General features: G+C 38.6%; 1 protein-coding gene across 14 annotated transcripts in view; it reads left to right on the forward strand.

Moving 5' to 3' along the window:
* Window positions 1-19,738, forward strand: part of NAV3 (neuron navigator 3) — a 564,703-nt gene that overhangs the window by 411,236 nt on the left and 133,729 nt on the right. For 10 of the 14 annotated variants that reach the window (XM_075495976.1, XM_075495912.1, XM_075495921.1 and 7 more), the window contains 3 exons: window positions 6,483-6,551; window positions 9,215-9,354; window positions 16,117-17,155. In XM_075495976.1, coding sequence (XP_075352091.1) covers window positions 6,483-6,551; window positions 9,215-9,354; window positions 16,117-17,155 — 1,248 coding nt within the window. The remainder of the gene's footprint in view (window positions 1-6,482; window positions 6,552-9,214; window positions 9,355-16,116; window positions 17,156-19,738) is intronic. The other 4 variants (XM_075495931.1, XM_075496019.1, XM_075495970.1 and 1 more) reach the window with 2 other exon arrangements.

The raw sequence follows: 19,738 nt of genomic DNA on the forward strand, positions 1-19,738 counted from the left end.
AAATAAAATTTAAATAAATGTAAAGTGCAATGGGAGCCATATTGAATTACTGCGGTCTTCATTCTTTCTTTTGTCCTATGATTAATTTTCTTACCTATTCTGAAGCAAAATGTTCTTTCCTTATTCCTTTTGATTCCTTAATAGATTCCTTGATAGCAATGTGTGACTCATTCTTTTCCTTGCATTCTTGCATTCATTTAAGTCACAGTTTTATATTTGTACTGCTACTTTCTTTGCTACTGTCAGTCCTTTTTATCAACTTTTATCTCTTAGTACTTTTACAGACTGTGCAACAAATGTGATATTCTGCACGTTGTTGTTTTGCAGATGTCAGTTAATGAAGTAACATTACACTGGAGAAGATTACTTTCTCTCTTCATTTACCAAAAAAAAAATTTCAAATCCATACACTTCCAAAGAAGCACAGGCAGTGCTGTTTACGACAATTAGTACCCATGGAAAATGGATTAAAATAGAAGCGAAAAAATGAGCTTTTGTTGTATTTAAAATTCACCACATTTACAAGAGATAAATTAGCAGCTTAGGAAAATCACTTATATATGTATTTGTGTTTTGGTCTGCTTTTTTGAAAATGCTTATGGGAACATAGCTGAAATGTTGGTAGAATCTTTTGTAGTTTCTTTGTATTGCGTAGCTCTTCACTATTTTAGAGTCAATGGGGAGACCAAACAAAATGCTCACAAATGTACTTTAATACCTTCAGTAAAAACAGGCTTAACTATGTGGTAATTATTTGACTGATGCAGGTTTATAGCAATCCCAACCATACTTTATGATGTGTTGATGAAAGTGGATTTTCTGGAAATCTATGAAAAGGTTCAAGAGGCGATGAGTGTAGATTTGAAGAAGTGACAGCCTCAGGCTTTCTGGCACCCCCTTTTTCATTCCCTCTAGGAGAAAACTTTGTTACAGTCTCATTCTATCAAACTGTGAAACAGAATAGTGGCATACATTTCTGTGCAGATCATCTGATATCATTTTGTTCTAGTGCAAGATCGTAAACGGTATGGAGATAAGGTCATAAAAGGGTATGATTGGCCCCTAAGGGCCCAGTCCTAGTTCTGGCAGCACACTGTTATCCACTTGGCCGATTTGTTCAGATAAATTAGTGTTTCTTAAAAGATTGCATTATTTTAGGTGAGCTGCAGGTCAGGTTAAGCACAGTAGCTAAGTAGCACATTTATTACTTTGTTGATATCCTCTTTGTTTCTTCACTGTTGTGATTCATATATTCTTTCAGTAAATTCCATAAAATACCTATACTGCAAATACTGGGACCAGGGTGGGAAAGATATGGTCACTGTGGCAGATGATTCGTTCTTATTACAAGTCACAGTGTTCTGCAAGAACATAAATGTTGATGCAAAACTGGGTTATCTGTGTTTTGGTTTACGAGCTGTGAACAACAGGAAAACATTGAAAACACAATTTTACTTGTACCTCCAAGCCTGAATCAGTTGGAGACAGACTTCTTGTATAAGATGCCAGAAGTTCAAAGAGCGGAAAGGAGAAATGTCCACCTAATATAGAACAGATGACATGGTATGAGCTAGAACTGCCTGAGCCATAGACATTTACTCTTGTGAATGAAAAAATAAATGTGTGTTTCTGTGTTAGAGATAGATATTAAAAATATACATCTATAAAATATAAAACATAGATATATCTATAAAATGCACATACATATACAACATTTATATATAGATAAATAACATTTTTTAAATATACATAAGTAGATAGATAGATACATATATGTAGATAAAGGATATATTAATTCACCAGGACTGGGCTAAAAAGGCAAAAGAAATATCTGAAAAATATTGTTCATGGGAAAATTCAGGTTTTTTGGTTTCCTCCTCAGTGTTCCTTGGCTGTCCATTTGAGGAATCAGGGATCTTTTACCTGCCCGGACTGTTTGGTATGGTGAGGAGCCTGGAAACTTTTGTTTCCTGTGGCATCTCTCCGGGCACTTGGGATTTGGAGTCAGATGAACCTTAGAATATTATCTCTTGTTCTTTTTGCCAGGCAGGCTGATAAGAATTATACAGCCAAGGAGCTTGTTTTTAAACAAAAAAAGAAGAAAAAAAGAAAAAAAATGTGTACAGCACAATCAGGACCTTCTGGGGAAATTTTTACATTGAAAATGCCTTCTTTTTAAACTATTTTTTTATCAGGGAATCATTCTAATAGAAAGTCTTGAACAGTTCTGGAGCACAGTCACCCTAGTGATATAAATACATTTTATAAGATCAATAGCTATTAAAATTCAGGTATGTGAATTCAGGTCAGTAAGGTGGAAAGACTTTGATTATGTACTACAAACACCTTTGCCTTTTGTGTAAGTTTAACAGATCACATAGCTGGCATTTTAGAACCACCACGTGTCTCTTAACATTATAGGAAAGGGACAGTCTGATGTAACATGATCCTTTTGAACTTTTAAAAGACTTAATAAAAAGTAGATGATATGCAGGGTGACACTGCATGGGTTACTTTTTGCAGAAGGAGGTTAAAATATTTTCAGCTTGATTCATGCCAGGTTTATATGAGCTCCATCCTTCAGCTTTATGTGGTATACAAACTTTCAAGGAGCTTCTTCTTTCTTGATATACCATGCTATTTGTGTAGCAGCAAGAAGGACTTTCTGGCAGTTTAGTCCGGTGTCGAGCAGTCACTTGTCTTCCTTCTTCATCTTCTTCGTTCTTATTTGCCCATTTCAGTTGAATATTTCACTTCACTTTCAGCGGGAGGGCATTTAAGAACCTCTAGTATTGTAGCTTGACTTCCTAGGTTCCCCTACACCTTTTAGGACCATTTCTTAAACCCTTTTATCCTGCTTGCAACTGCAGGCCCTCGATCAGTTCCCCGTCTTGGTGCAACATGGTGCGTAGCTCCCAGCGTGACTGACTGTGCTGCAGGGCCCCACGGCGCAGTGCAGAGTCCTGGTTCCTGCGGCCGGCGTGGCTGTAGTACAGCTGTGGTGCTCCCCGTCAGCACCTCAGGGTCAGCACCATCTCTAACGTCTCTGTACCTTCCTTTTCAATGCTACCCCAGCTACCTCTGTGCTGAACTGCCTTTCTGGGCGGTCTTAGGATGTTTATTCCATTTTCTCACAGCATTTAACCAAGGGACCAGCAACAGAAATTACCCACTGTCACCGTTTCATATCTGCTGTGTTGACTGGTGTTTCCCTGGTTTGCGAGAGAAAATATTGGGGTTTGATTTCCACCGGGAAGCCAGTTTGCAGAGTCTAGATGATTTCTAAGGATTTGGGATCAGATGAGTGTATGCCATCTTACTTGTTTTGAACAGGATTTGCTTAACCAGGAGCATCTGCCTTCTCTTCCCCTATGTGTTAGGTGGAAGAGGAGGGCTACGCAAGATGCCTAGTCCTGGCCCAGGTCCAGTGCTGCAATTGCCCCCAGCACTGCAACGCCAGGCTGTAGCTCCAGGAGCAGCGGGGTTTCCTGCAGGCTTTGCAGTCAGGCTTGGTCTCCTCTGTAGTTTGTATGTCCCCTTCCTGCCAATGCACTGGGGCTGGGCTTTGCAGGTGACTGCTGTGGCTCTTCTGAGGAGTTGAAGCTGTGACCACGTTGGGGAAGACTGCTGGTAGGAGTATTATGGCAGTGGAACGGGTCTTGGGAGCAGGCAGCTGAGAACCAGAGGCTTTCAAAGTCCCCCTTTCCATCCCTCTGAGAAATAAATCCTTCCTCATCCTAAATGCTGTAGCATTAAACTTGTACTGTCTGGTTTGTTAATACGCATTTGCTGCTTTATTGCGGGCACATATTTTTTTATACCTTTGTGTGGACCTGTAAGCATAAAAAAATAACTGTTTTAAGCAAAACAGGTTTATTTTCCTGACTGCCAGATGTTACCCACAGACAATTATCTGGTAGGACAGAGGGCAGCAGGTAAATATTTGTTTCTACATTTAGAAGAGTGGCTAGACTAAAGTCTAGTCTGCAACTGTGTTGCAGTTCACATTTGTAATAGTGGGGCCAGCAGTTGGGAAACAGGCATCCGTGCAAAGATTTAATGGATCCAGCACATCCAGTGCTAGTTGAGAAGGAAAACCCAAAGTCATTAGGAACTTGATGCACCTGGTTTATGAGCTGTTAAAGTTCTCTTTTTCCCTTTCATTTGTCACATTACTTTGGAAAATAAATTTACTCAGTCACAGTGGAAATGATGCTTTACTGACGTTGACACATCCATCAATGCCCTTCAAGCCTGTCTGGAAATTTTGAAAGCAGTCTATAGGCTGACATTTCATGAATTGGTAGTGGATGGAGTCCCAAGTAACAGGCATAAGGAAAGTATTCCAGCAAGCATTTCCAGATAGGTGCTTCATGTATTTATTGCTATTAAAAAGAAAAAGGAAAAAAAAAAGGTGCCGTCTGTCTATGGGCTAGCTTATCAACAACTCGGCAACATCACTGAGATTAAGTTGTTTGATCTTTCCAGTTACTTTGGAATTGTCTTGTTTGAGGTAGAAAAGCTACGATACGCTATGGCAATGCATCCTATTCACTCTGTTTTTCCAGCTCACTGTCTGTGTTGATTGTACTGTGTACCATTTTACCTTTTACAACATAAATGCACTAAGGTTTTATTTGACATACCATTTTTCTCACAAACATCTTAGTTTAGTCAATGCAGATAACCAGCTAACCATTTCTAGATTCCTTAATTTTAAATATGTTGAAAAAAACATGAGTGGAAGATCTCATCAAAAGATGGGCTATTATGTCAGGCACAAATTTAGCAATTTCAGCAAAACAACCTATGTCACATTTGTGTCATAAGTCCAGCCATTATTAAGAAAGATAGCTGTAAGTGAAATATAATATACTAATGACAAGATAGATAAAAATATATAAACTGTAATTATTGTGATACTATTATTATGATACTATTATAATTTATTATAATTACCACAGAAGTTATGGTCATATAAAAAAGCACTTTGTCAGCCTTACTGTGAAGATATATGTTCAGAAAATTGAATACTGCTTTTATATATTGAATATTTCCTTTTTGCCCTCTTAAGACTGAAGTACTCTCCTTTTTTTTATATTCATTGTGTGCACATGTGCCATGTGTAATTGGCAGGCACAGAGGCAATGCTGAACCCTTTATTGGGATTTAATTTGGTAAGGTAACAATAATCACGCATCCCATTCAAGTCTCACATTGTCCCTTGGTTTGTGCCTTCCCCTTGCCTCTCTTCAGGACTGCTGTGCCAGTATGGAAAGACCTTTCTCCCTTGAAGGCTTCTCCTATCCGCTCTATACTCAGGCTATCTGCTTCAGTAGACTAGCAGAAATTGCTTAACCCTTTTCTGGTAGACTCAATACCACCAGGTGTTTCTTATAAGTGCTGCCAGTCTATAAAGCCAGGACTAGAGCACTGTGGTTTCTGCTGCTACTCAGAAGAACTTCTGGAAGATGCAGAACTGCAAGAGGCAAAAGCAATCCGTGACTATCAGAGTTCTGCTTATTCAGATCTCTGTCACTTCCTTAATAATGCAGGGAATTTGATGTGATTGCACCTGGCTTAGGCACCTGTCTATATCCTTAGGCTGTGTGTATCCCAAAGGATGCACCTGTTTATAGTAACTGAAATTACCTGGCAGGAGGCCTTACCTTGGCCGTACATTTGACATATCCCCTATGCACATGTCTAAAAGAATAGAGGTATAAATTTGCTGTTTAATAATGACATGTTGGGTGTCAAAAGGAACAGACAGTTTTTAGCCCTGTAGCACAGCATGTCTTCAGTTGCAGGAACATTACTCAGATGCCTTGATAGACAAAGGTGCATTTTCCTGTGGAATTTAACAGTGAGTCAGGGCTTTCTTAATGAAGCTTCAGATTCATTGCCTGGGTAATGCATCACATACATGGCCTGTGCTGCTGTAACAGTAATGAAAATGATGATGGGATGCTTCTTCCATATAGCTCCACTGTCAGGAGGGTCACCTTCCTTTAGTGGGAATTTTTCTGAGTCCGCGTTGGATCTCGTATAGCAAATTTGTTCCTAACTGCCAGACTGTGAACCCAGTCAGGTTGCTGGAGAAACTACTAGCTATATATTTGTGCTTAGTACTTTTTGTGGATGAAAAAAAGAAAAGGCACAAAGTTTTGAGGTGCACTCTGTGTGAATTGAGCTAGACTTCAGTAATTCAGTCACTGGAAATTTGCCCGCATTGTCTATTCCTAAGATAATTTCTAGCAAATGAGACAAGTTATAACAATATCCATTATTCATAATCTGTGTGTTGCATCTCTCATAAAAATCTGCATGTTTGCATTATTTCATATTTTTGCCAGTTAATTTGTGTTTTCCATCCATGTTCAATTTGCATTCATTAACTCATAGTTTGCTGGTAAGTGTGTTCTTTCTATACATGTTCAAAGAAATTCTTTAATTCAATTTCTCTGTTTCTTCTCATACAGTCTCACAGCCAGATATGCAACTCAGTCTAATCACAGTGGAATTGCAACCAGTCAAAAAAAGACTTCTAGGTCAGTTAAATATCTCTAATTTATTGCTTGTTAGTGATACTCAAGCAAGTATATGCCCATTGATATTTTATCTTTTGGACATAAGCAGACATTAAACAATGTGTATTTATGTTGTGCGTGCAAGCTTTGCAACAATGAGCTTTGCCACGGGAAAGCCTTGTATGGACTGGAAGGAGCTGATTTGTACTGTATATTAGTAATATTTCTGGTTGTTATGTATCCTGCATCTTTGTATCCTGCATGTAAAATATTGGATGTGAAGGATTAGTTGGTGATTTTAGTGCTCTCTACTCTCTGGCTCAAATCCTTACTTTAGTCATGAGTGAAAAGAAGTTTGGGAGTCCATCCCAATTCCCACTAGCTGTTTTGCATGTATCGCAAACCCACCTGAGAAGTTGAGTTCACAGAGCCAAGTTCACGCAGAAGCAAAATAGAGCAGAAAAAAGAACCACGTCCAAGACTTCTGCTCCGTCAAGAGTAGCCTGCACACAGTCCCCACTAATGAGATGCTTTGTTTTGGCAGTGAATTTGACAGAGCTGTGTGTAGGAGCTGACCTGTTTCAGATTTCATCAGTACTTTTACTTTATCACTTCCATGAGCACTAAAATCTACAAGCCAGATTGCAGAAGAAAGAAACTGAGGTCTAAAGCTTAATCTTCTTCTAGCTTTTTTTTGTGGGGGATAATTAATGTGTTCATTAATTATACCTTTGCTGTACAGTTCATTGGTGAGAACAATGAACTCTAAATTGCATAATCTACAATAAAGATTGCATTTTGCAGTATAGCGCACTAACACAATTTGAGTTGCTGGTGGTAGCTTGGAATGAGCTATACCACGGTCCAGTTGCTTTGCACCTGCATTTATAGGTCTTCAGTTTTCCTTATTGCTGATGCTCCTGTCTTGTCCACATTCAACATGTCGGGGTTAACAGTCTTATTGTCTAATACTTTAAATCTGTGGCAGTGTTTCCGAAGCCTGTTCAGAGGTATGTGACTTGTCCCTTATTTGTTATTCTTCTCTTTGCATTTCCTTAGCTGCTTAACATGATTCTGCAAGAGCAATTTAAAACCTGAATTCAATTAAAACAGACAGAAAATGAGGTAAACTGGAAAGTGTGTAGAGCAAATGACCTCATGTATAATGTGCTTACTGTGGCAAGTTCTCAAATTCTGGCATGCAGAATATATGCAGAACTATTTTATATTTTAACAGAACAGATGAGTTTCCAGTGTTGCACATGCCTTCTCATTGCTTTTTTCATTACCTTTGACAAACGATCTCAGGGCTCTTACTGCCTGTCAAATTAGGGTAATGAGAAGGAGCAAATGGATTTTTAAGTTTGTTTTAGTGCATTCTTCAGGGAACAGAAGATCACTCGAATTCATGGGTCACGGTAAAGGTTAGCCTGCGTACAGCTGCAGAGCAGAGACAGTCTGCTCTGGGCTCGGCACAGAGACTAGCAGGGCAGGCTGGCGGCCAGAATGAGCCATAAAAATAACTAATGGATTAGCTCTCTGAGGCTTAAATTGGTAAAGGAAGAGAACATGGACCTGTTTACATATGTTCGCTAATGAAAATAAAATGATTTGAACATTTCTGTTATACCAGTGTATTAAACAAAAAACAGTTTGGAAGAAATCTAACGTTTTGTAATTCTTTGTAATGTGATTTTTTTCTCCCTTCTGATGCTGCTCTTTCATAATATAGTGAAACTAACAGAATTCGATGACTCTGGTGTAATTTGTATTGCCCCTATTAAAATCATCATATCGGTCCAATAAGTGGAAAACAGAAGAGAGATACTCTTCTCCTATGGCAAAAGGCTCTTGCTGATTTGAGCATTTCATTTTGTCTATCAGATAACAAAACTGGAAAGGAGTGGGGGTGCCCACAAAGATGCTGCAGAAAGTTTGAAGTAGGCATGTATTAAAGAATCGTATATCAGAGAAGAGATTCAGACAGAAAAAAGATGCAGGCTTACCCACACCGGGGACAACAGTCTACGTGTTTTTCCTTAAGCCTAGCCACACAGTAAGGTTCAGACGGTGGCAGCAAATACTAACAAATGAACTGTATAATCTACATTATATACTTCTGTCTAAAAGGTATACATGCTGTAGCATGTAGCTAAAATATGTATTTTCAATATTTTTCATTTAAAATAATAAGGTGGAACTGCTTTAGCCAATAGCCCTCTGAAAAATAACCAAAGATAACTAAAAAGCCAGCTTTTATGCTAAACACAGCTGTGAGACATTTACTAGAGTAAGAGATACAAAATATTTCTCAACTATGTATTGTTGTGCTTTCTAATCAATTTCTGTAACATTTCCTCTTCAAAAGTGACAGATTTAAATAAAAGTTGACATTGCACTTTAATGGTTTGTTAGGGTGAATCTGTTTTAGCAATGTTAATGGCAAATGCAAAGCATCTTCTCACATGTCTTGTGGCTCTAGAAAGCATCTTTTTTCCTTTTGTGTGTGTAAGGATAAGCTTTTATTTTCGTTTGTGGAGTCTAACTAATTTGAATCCTCCTGTTCATTGCTTACCTGAAATCATTGTTTTCAGTTGTTGGTTTTAAATTCTGGTCTGATATTTGCATACTGTCTGTATGTTGCATTACATAAAATGAACTGATTTTTGATTATACCATTCCAGGCTTCCAGGGCCCTCAAGGGTGCCAGCTGCAGGCAGCAGTACCAAAGTCCAGGGAGCTTCTAATTTAAATCGGAGAAGCCAGAGCTTTAACAGCATTGACAAAAACAAGCCTCCACAATATGCAAACGGAAATGAAAAAGGTAAGTGATTAAAAGTTACTAAGCTTACTCTACATAACATACAAGAGGGAAAAAAAAAATCACCAAAAGAACCCATCCACAAGGGTCAAAGAAGTGAATGTAATATTTAGACTTGGTAAGGAAGACCTATGGAGATAGGGCTCTGAAATAGGACTTGTGGTTGAGTTGGGATTAAAGTTCAGAACTGAAAACTTTGAAGATGTTATAATTCTATTTTATCCCTCTTTGATGGAAATATCACTGTGTGGTTTTTCTGAAGTAAAAATGAATCCATATTGGATGCCTATAATCTTGGTCCATATTCAAGTCTGCTCATACCCAAAGGAAGACTGCCATAATTTTCAGGGGACTTTGCGTCTCAGCCTCTAATGGAGAAGACTCCGAATATTATCTTTGCATCAGAATATTACATGCATCTATTCCTTCAGAACCTTACCTAGTGTATATATAAGTCTGAATAGAGGATTAGAAATTAAGTCAACTGTAATGAAATTTTGCGGGGATTTGAATTCAGTGTTCATGTTTTATTGCCTCCTTTAAATATGAACCTCCATTATGGAAGCAAACTGAGTTCCCTGGGTCCTTCCGTTTCTCCCACCCTGACACTGTTTTCCTGGAAGATGTGTCTCTTCAGGCTTTTTCTCAGAAAGAATAACGTAAAATTTGAGCTTTCTGAGTTGTGTAACTAATCCAGCCCCTTCCCCCCCTTCTTTCTCCCTTTGTGTAATGAACAGCATTTTATTCATATCTCTGGGTTAGAATACAGTCAAAAATGATACAATATACATAGTACCCGTTTGCATCCTTGGGGTCTGTGGGAGGAACAAGTATGCAGTGAATGTTCTTCATCCAAGCAACAGGCAGCTATCCAGATTTTTTTTACAAAATTCTGATGAACACACTTTGCCCCTAGCTGTATCTGAAGATATAAAACCATCCTTTCAATAGTTATTTCTTTATTTTTACTATCAGGGTTGAATGTTTTAGATAGTTCTATAGTGGGATTTATTTTACCAAGGACTTGTTTATGGCAAGACATCCAGGCTAAAACTAGAAAGAGATCAGAGTGATCAGAGAGCAAACACTGTATAGTTCACAAATATCATAGTGAAGTTACGAAGTAGGAGATGTGGCTGCTTGAGTGAAGGTATGTACAGCAGTTTAGGTGTTAGAATTGCTTCATAATGTTGACATAAGTTTGCTACTGAAATATGTGAGAGTTAAATGATTCAAGGTGAGACATGCTTGTAGATATTAATATTCTTAACATGTTACTTGGAAACTGTCTTTCGACTGGTAAGGTTTGCATTGCATTGTACATTAATGTGGCTTTTTGCATGATGGATTTCTTTACTTTCCCTTTTCTTTACAGCAGAGAATGAGAACCTGAATGAGTTTTTTAGTGAAGTCATCACTTGCAAGAGGATAAGGGGTGGCTTTGTTTGTGTATAATCATTCCGTTCATGTTACAGGATACAGAAAATGTAATGTTGCATAGCTACAGAGAACTATATTTGGGATGTTTCTGTCTGCTCTCTTTTCTTTCTTTCAAAACAGCAGAATAGATGGAAAAACATTTATTTCATATGAGAATATAAACCGAATACAAGTTTGTTTTAGAGTATAAAGCAGAAGTTAATTAGAAAAAATGACTGCTGTGAGTGCAAGGATAGTGAAGTGATATTTTTTATAATACTCTAAAAGAGAACATGAGAACCTGTATTTGAAAGCACCATGCTACTTCTTTGCCTAAAGAGAAAAACAACTGAACTATGCTATATTTTAAATTTAATTATTGTAGTGGCTAATTTTTTAACATTACAATGGAATTTCCAAGTAGCCTTTTGATTTTTTTTTAAGTATTTGAGGATGTTCTGTGACCTGAGTTTTTTTGAAGAATCTCTTTAGAAACAAACTTCAACCCTCACAATAGCAATAGTAATAATAACAAACACCTCTTTAAGAAAAAAGTGTCACTATACGTTGAAAAACTTTTTCCTTACAGTGTGGCACACATAATAAACCTTATATTTCAAATTTTGCTTCTGATGCAGATGCTTGGAGCAAGATAACTTTAACAGCTTCCATTGAATGGATATACAGTCCATACACTCTAATTTCTTAGACACAGATCATATAGTAAATAGCTTGTAATTCTGCATGAGCGCTGCATAAACTGAAGCGGAAAAAGAGGCAACTTGCGCTAGGTGAATAGTCATTCGAGGTTGGGACCTCCAAACATCTTCAAGGGCAAACCACTTTTGGTACATTTTTCTCTGCTGTACACCTTTCTGTATGTGCTAAAAGGAGACTTCAGAAAAGATATACAGCATAAGAGGGTTTTTTAAATCCAGTTATATGTAATACTTGAAATCCATTCCTGCATAACACAGTTTCCAACTTAGTCACAGTGGGGAACGGGTATGTAGTCACAGAGTTAAAGGAGACCTGAAGGTGATCCAAAATAAGATGTGATATGGGCCGTTTATTTAGTATTTCATTATTTAGTATGTCGTTAATGTTATCTCCTTTGAATGTTGCTTAGGGAGTAGTTCACACAGTAAGAAACCTAGCTCCCCTGAGCTAGGTTTGCTCTTTATTGAGTACAGCCCAGCTTTCACCCACAGACCCAACCCATTGCTGTGACACAGGTAACTGCGTGAAGCTGTGGTTAAGTCAGGAACACAGAATGCACCAAAACAAGAAATATGCCATTAGTTGAAACTCATCTGTGGAGCTTTAGTGTACTGATTTTTTTAAAAATTTTTTTTTTGGTTGGACTTTGCAGCTTATGGATGGGTTTCAAGGAATACATCTGTTTTCCAGGTCACGTCACATCTATCTTCCTCTGCCTTAATAAAATAAAGATGAAAATAAAACTATGAAAATGAAACTATTTTAATACAGTAATTATGCACATTGCTAATAAGGTGGATACCCAGGGCATTTTTAGTCCAGCAAACAAATAATGTTCTAATTCAAGTCAAATGTTAAAAACAAATATTTACCCTTTAGAGCTTAGAAACACTGTAGCTGAACACTGATAAGGTTCTCTATGTCATAGAGCTTAATTGCCTGCTTTTCAATATAATTTAATAATATAAAATGCTGTTTGTGTATTGTCCAAACTCGGTTTCAACAGTATTTGGTTATTTTGCCCATACCAACTCTGAGAAACTCCCTCCTGGAACTCCATTGGCTGATGATGCAAATCGATGTTCATCTGTGGCCAGTATGTACATCTATAGCTAATTTGTTTATGTTTCTTCTGGTGCCAGTATTTTGCCAGTTGTCCCTGGTGGAGGTCTCCTGTGCTGATAAGGGGTAGCTACTTTCTCACGGACAGCTGGAAAGGGACAGTTGAACAAGCGGAATTCTTTTAATCTCACCAAGTAAACCTCCCATTCCTCCAAACATCCTTGTAGCAATCCCTTGCAGCTCTTCTGTTTTCTACTAACCTTTTTTATTGTGAGTGACTAAAATTGGATGCTCTAATCTAGGCACCTGCCTGCTACAGAATATTTCAATTATCAGTACCTAACTATGCTGCAACAGGGGAGCTGTTACAGAGGTCCTGTCTTCTCCAAGAGCACGGAACACAGCAAAGGTCACAGATGAGAAGACGAAGGAGTCTGATTATATATTGGGCCCAAGTTTAACCCCTCACACGTCCTTTATTTGTGCAACAGCCTATGAAAAATGGACTTGAAAATGTCCATTCGGTTGTCATGGTCTTGTTGGTTCTGGTAGAAAGTTCTCTTTTCGCACTCAACACCTGGGGGTGTTGCTGCTCTGCTTTCCCAACGCAGGTTGGGCTGAGCTCTGAAGAACTGAGCTCTCAAGCAGAATGCAAAATTGTTTTCACCACAAGCTGATTATGCATTTCAGCAATAAGGGGATTAGGCCCTAAACAGAAGACTGTCTTCTTGTAAAATTTAGTTTATAGAAATATGAAATCCTTGTCATAGGTTGGGTTCATGCTGTATCAAAATGACCACAAGGTGGAGACAGATTTCATGTAATGAACAGCTAAAGCTAAGTCCAATTGAACGTGCAGAAAGCAATGAATGATGTGCAGCTTCAAGTAATGCATCTGGGTTGGCGGGAAATAAATCTTTTTATTCCACATCTTTAAACATACAGACAGGCTCTCAATATTTCTTGAGAGCATGCAGTCCACATTCCTTCCAGAAACATTAAGGATACACTTTAAATTGAAGATTAAAGGCAAGCTAAAGTTCTCTGTAATTTGTTGATGCTGTATATGGTTTGTGACATAGGGATCAAATAAGTACCAGTGGTTCCAGGAACCTGTGGTTTTTTTTTCTATATATGTAGCAGAACAAGCTGTTGATGAAACAGTAAATACTCTTCTTTTTACAGTTTTTTTCCCCCCAATGAGGTTAATATTATATAGCAGGAAATATGACAAGGCATACATTCTTCTTTTTAATCAGAACACTTTTTTTTTTTTGGTAGTAAAACTAATAGCCTGAAGCCATACAAATGTAGCAGAATTAATACAACAGAGTGTAGTGGCACCCTGCTGTTCACAGATTGTTACGTGTATTCTGCATTAGCTTTGCATATTCTTATGGTGAATTGTTCTTCTGAAAAAATATTGAGATAGCTAAAGACCCCAATCCTCCTGTGTAATTAAGGCAAGCTTAGTGCAAGGCAAGCTGTATGCATGAAGGTCCTTGTGCACACCCAGTCCTGGGCTATCAGCCACGGGGCTGATCCCTGGTATAAATTAAGGAAGCCTGAGCACTGCAGTAATTTCCAACAGCTGTTGTTCACCCCAGGCTCTCTTCCAGGATCTGAGGCTCACCAGAAAATAGCAGGGGCCCAGCCGCAATTCGTGCCTTGGTCGCAAGGGAGGGATCAGCTCTGCAACTGCCCACCAAAGCTGCTCCATATGCATGGTGCTACCTGGAGCCTGGGGAATAAGCCGTAACCTCACCTGTCCCAAAAATGCTCTGAGGCAAACCTTACCAGTTAACATTTTCTTGCCTAGTAATTAGATGCGGCAGAGGTGCTTGAAACCTTCTGTGAAGGTGGACTGAGCTCATTTAGCGCTGTGAGTTTGCACATCATGCTGAGGAGCACATGAAAGACTCTGGGCAGATGGAATTATAGGTGGAGGTCATTGGCCTGCTGGGGTCCAGTTGTTAATAGCATCAAGCAAGTAAAAGCTGTTACATTTTTGTCATGTTACTCTTGTTCAGATTTTTTAATTATTATTTTTAAACTAGAACTTCTTAATGCTGTTTAGAGAAGTAAATTTTGCTATGTTTGCATTCTCTTTGTTAAAGAAAAAACAGCTCCCCTTTCAGGATGCTCAAAATCCTCCCTTTCCTATGTGTATTAGTGGCCTTCAGACTTCCAGGTGGGTAGTCTAATCCATACTAGGGCCTTAGGGCTGAGACTGCAAAAACGAAAATGATGCATGACTTCAAACTCTGTGCTGAAGGGACAAATGTCTTCAGTGTCCTCATCTACTGTATTATTCAGACAGGGGGGCCCCAAGGCATGACTTTGGCTTCATGTGTGTATGCAACACATCAAGCATTCTTTTTGCCATTAGATGAGCTATATTTGCATTGCACATTTCATAGGCTTTCTTGTAGTACTGAATTCAATATACTATAGGCAGGCTTACACCTAATTCACTGGCAGTCCCGAGACTGAATGGCAAGACAAGATAGATACACTAAGAGAAAATATGTCATCTGCTGAAATAGCTATATTTGATTGCCACGACCACTTAATTTCTCTAGTGCTCCAGAGTAATAGTGTTTAGATACTCAGATATGTCTTGGAAATCTGAGCTTCATACAGAAGAGCTTAACCCTTTTGTGCATTGGTCTGTTTTGCTTAATAAGGCTAGATGACTGTTTTGAAAATCATGGTTGTCAATTAGCATAGTTTGATTATTGCAGAAGGAGTCTTGTTCTCATTCATTCTGAAGATTCACTGAAGTTCCTGAACGATGTAAATGTAGTGAAGGTACCAGAGCCACGTGAACGAGCCTTCTGTATCTACCTGAGCTTCAGGCCCCAAAAAACTATCGTAGCTGTACCCATGTAGATGATGTATCACTGTAACTTTCAAGTACTGACACTGATGAAATTGTTGATATATTTTTTTTCCCACCTATGAAAGTGCACTGGGGTAAGTTCCTGAAGTCAGCTAATAAAGGTTGTTAACTGTACTTAAAACCAAAAAAAGTATAGTGACCTGCCATTTTTTTTTGCTTTTATGAATATTGATCGTATCCATTTAACTTCAGTATTACCCAGTCCTCCTCCTCCCACCCAAAACCTCAGCTTTCTAGCACATATTTTGCTTTCACTAAACATCAAAACCATCTTTCTCTGGTTTTGCTTTTCTTCCAATATTGTAGCATTCTTTTTTCTTCCATGTCTCAGTCTTTTATTATTAACAAGTGATTGGAAGAATTTCTTTATGACTTATTGAAGATAAAATCTTTAAATTGGAAGGTTTAATTTGCATAATGACATGGTTACAAGGAAGGTGTTTCCAAGGCTCTCCTGAGCTCATAGAAGTATTGCGCAACAGCGTGATGGTGGGGAGAAAAAAAGGCATTTTTGATTAGCATCCTTCATGGTCCACGCACATGTAAATTATGTTTATTATAAATCACATGTAACTGTGTTTTAAATGCCAGAGAAGTGCGGTATCACCTTCAAACAGGAGATGGGAGAATAACTGTACCATTGGTTCTTTCTGTTTTTTAAGCAGATTCACCAAAAGGTCCTCACCCATCTACAGGCATGAATGGAAATGTGCAGCATCCCACCAGCACTGGGCAGCAGCAGGTCTCTGCCATACCCTCTCCAAGTGCCAGCAAGCCTTGGCGCAGCAAATCCATGAATGTCAAACACAGCGCGACGTCTACCATGCTGTCCGTGAAGCAGCCTAGTCCCGCAACCTCCCCTACTCCATCTTCAGACAGGCTCAAGCCACCCCCTTCTGAAGGTGTGAAGCCCCCTTCATCTGGACAAAAATCTATGCTGGAAAAATTCAAGCTGGTTAATGCTAGGACTGCTCTGAGACCGCCTTTGTCACTGAGCTCAGGACCCAGTGACAGTGGGAGAGAGGATGATACCTTTTCAGAGTGTGGTGAAATGGATGTCTTAAGCGGTGGGGTGAACAGTGGCGGCTCCACAAGTAGCAGTCCTAAAGTATCACCGAAGTTAACCCCTCCAAAAGCTGGAAGCAAAAATCTCAGCAATAAAAAGTCTTTGCTACAGCCAAAGGACAAAGAGGAAAAGAACAGGGACAAAAACAAAGTTTGCACTGAGAAAACGGTCAAGGAAGAAAAGGACCAGGTCACTGAAACATCTACAAAGAAGAGCTCAAAAATTGCAAGCTTAATCCCAAAAGGAAGCAAGACGACAGCAGCCAAGAAGGAAAGTTTAATACCGTCTTCTAGTGGGATCCCAAAACCTGGATCGAAGGTGCCAACAGCAAAGCAGAGCGCTTCATCCGCATGCACGGGAAGTAAGGAGGTTGAAAAACTGAGGACTACAAAAGGAAACCAGTCCCAATCAACGCCAAAATCTCAACTTAGTGAGAAGGCTTCTCCTTCCTCTGGTCTTGCTTCTTCTGAAGGGAAAGAACCAAGCGCAGCTCTTACCTCGGGGTCTTCTGCGGCTCTGTCAGCCTCAATGGCTGCAAGCAGCGGCCAAGGCACGGGAAACGGTGTGGTCCAGCTTCCTCAGCAACAGCAATATAGCCACCCCAACACTGCCACAGTAGCTCCTTTCATTTATAGGTAAGGTGATGGAGGGAAGCTGGGTTTGTGTTACCATTTAGGAAAGGCAGCTAAAGCAGATAGAGCAATGGTGAATCACACTGTTATGTTTCTTATCTCCCAGTTTCTGTCACAACATCACGCACGTGTTTTCCTAATATTATTTTTTAATTAATGTTACTGTATGAATAATTTCTTCCAAGAAATTAAGTGAGTCTCTACCTTGTACAAAAGCAATCCACTGCAAATATTTGCTGTTTAAAATTCAGGATGTTTTGATCAGAAATACAAGGCACGTGATACATTCCCTGTGCTGCTTTTGAAAGGTCACGGCTGAGTCAGGTTTCTAGTGCGAATATTCTTGTTTGCAATTTAAGAACCTCAACGTTTATTTGCTGATATTCAATAATATTTGCTTAAATACACTGTTCTCTTAAAAAATCCTAAAATAAACTGCTGACGTTTTCAGAGTATGTAACAGTACTAGTAGGATATTAGAGGGAAAACCATACACAACATTTTGGGCAGAGAGAAAAGGTTGCTGTTTGCAGGTCCTTTTCCTGTTTAGTTTTGTACACGAACTAGGTATAGATTAACTCCATGGAGGCAGTTAATTTTTACAGGTGATACAAACTCTTCTGATGGCCATGGCTCTGGAATAGAGGAATGAACAGTTACATGTATCAACCATTGTCTCAATTTATTTTGCTCTGTGATAGAGCAACTGAAGAGAAGCTGAGAGATTTCATTGTTGTACAGCTCAGAAGACAGAGTAAGTGTAGAAAGACTGGCAGGCTGGTTTGAGTAATGATTTCAGATGTCAGCTGTTGGAGGGCTTTAGCTTCAGTTGTGGGTAAATTTAACATCTGATAAAATGACAAATACATTATTAAGCAAAATATACTGGCAGTTTGTGTTAGTGAGTAGTCCCATAGATAATCTTGGCTAAAGATTAAAGACGTGTTGAAGTAGGCTCTGAGGGAGTTTATATATCATCACACACAACTAAACATAGCTTCGAAACCAATCTGGATGAGTGATAAACTGTTTAAGTTAATTCTGAACAAAAGCAGTTCAGAAAATCGTATGGGAGGGGAAAAAGGCGTAATATAGGTTATATTTATTCTAATACGCAGTGGGTAGTCTCTTGAGTTTCAAATAAATGTATCACTGAATGTGCTGAATATGCATGTTTCTTGATAAGTATCTGGAATAACCTCAGTGATGCAGACAATTTGCAGCATGGTACATAGGATGGCCTACATATGCGTTAGGGTGCAAATACAAAGAAAGAGAAAAAGAAGCTATGCTTTGCCTTCAGATGCATGTGCAGTTTAATGGCAATTTTACCACATATTGATGCCATTTCATTGCATGGAGATTGATGGAGATAACTTATCATTCTTTTAAGCTTCATCATGAAGCAAAATGTATTTTGAATTTTAAAGGGTGATAGAAGCATGCATCTTCCAGTAAAATTTGGTATTAATAATCGTCTGTTTGCTTCAAACAAACAGCAAAGGAGACTGTTGAAGTTAAATCTCGCATGAAAATAAAATTCTCAGAGCCAAGGTCTGATCTCAGAAAGCCATAAACCCAGAGTAATAGACGACTTTGATGAGGTTACTTCAATGTGTATCTCTGTAACTGAGAGCAGAATCGGACCCAAAAATACACAGTAACTACATTTCTTAAAGTTCTCAAGGGCTTTGTAATAGTACACAATTATTTCAAAGAAGAATATAAATATAACCAAGGATAAAACATCCACATTTACAAAGTCAGCATATTTATTTTTGTGGACAGATGGCAAGTAGAAGTGTGCATGAAGCCAGGGTGCTGTATTTACACTTTCTTGCTCTTAAACATAACTGTTTTCTGAGCAGTCACCACAATTTATACACAGAATTTGCAGGTGTGCTTCTTAGCTGCTAGGACAGCTGTATAGATCAATGAGTTAATAAACAATAGTTACCGTTTAGACTAAGTTTTTTACAGCTAGAAGGAATATCTAGGCTCTGTACGTTTGTACTGCAGTCCTCGTAAAAAGTTGTAATATAATTTAGTAACAATACAGTGCATTTTATGCAGAATCCTGCACAGTACTGCAATACACTGCAATATACTACTGTGATGAGTTTAGGCTGTTAACCTGGGGATAAGTAAGCTAGTGCTTTTTGTGGTTTGTTGCTGATACCTGCAGATATCACGTATTTTGCAATGTTTGATTATTATGCAAGAGGGTATTACTGTAGATTTGTGAGTAAAAGGAAGTATTCCAAAGAGTTGCTTTGAGGCTGGCATGTATTTTGCTTGAACAGAGAATGCAATGCTGTAACAGTCATCAACACTCACGTTTTCAAGGAGTTGTGTATTTTTATTAATGGACAGTAGATAGAAAATACTGTTTCACTAGGAGGTTCTGAAATGATATATTGCACTATTCAGCTTTGCACTCTTGGTGCTTTGTCCTATCTGATATCACATTTTATTTTTATTCCTCTTAAACACCATGGCATGGAAATTCATATGGGATCATTACTTCTCTTCAAAGATTAGCAGCAACAGAGTTGCATTTGAGGTATTCTAAATGGGTATAAATTA

The sequence above is a fragment of the Mycteria americana genome, chromosome 1, assembly GCF_035582795.1.
Source record: "Mycteria americana isolate JAX WOST 10 ecotype Jacksonville Zoo and Gardens chromosome 1, USCA_MyAme_1.0, whole genome shotgun sequence".
NCBI classification, from domain to species: Eukaryota; Metazoa; Chordata; class Aves; order Ciconiiformes; family Ciconiidae; genus Mycteria; species Mycteria americana.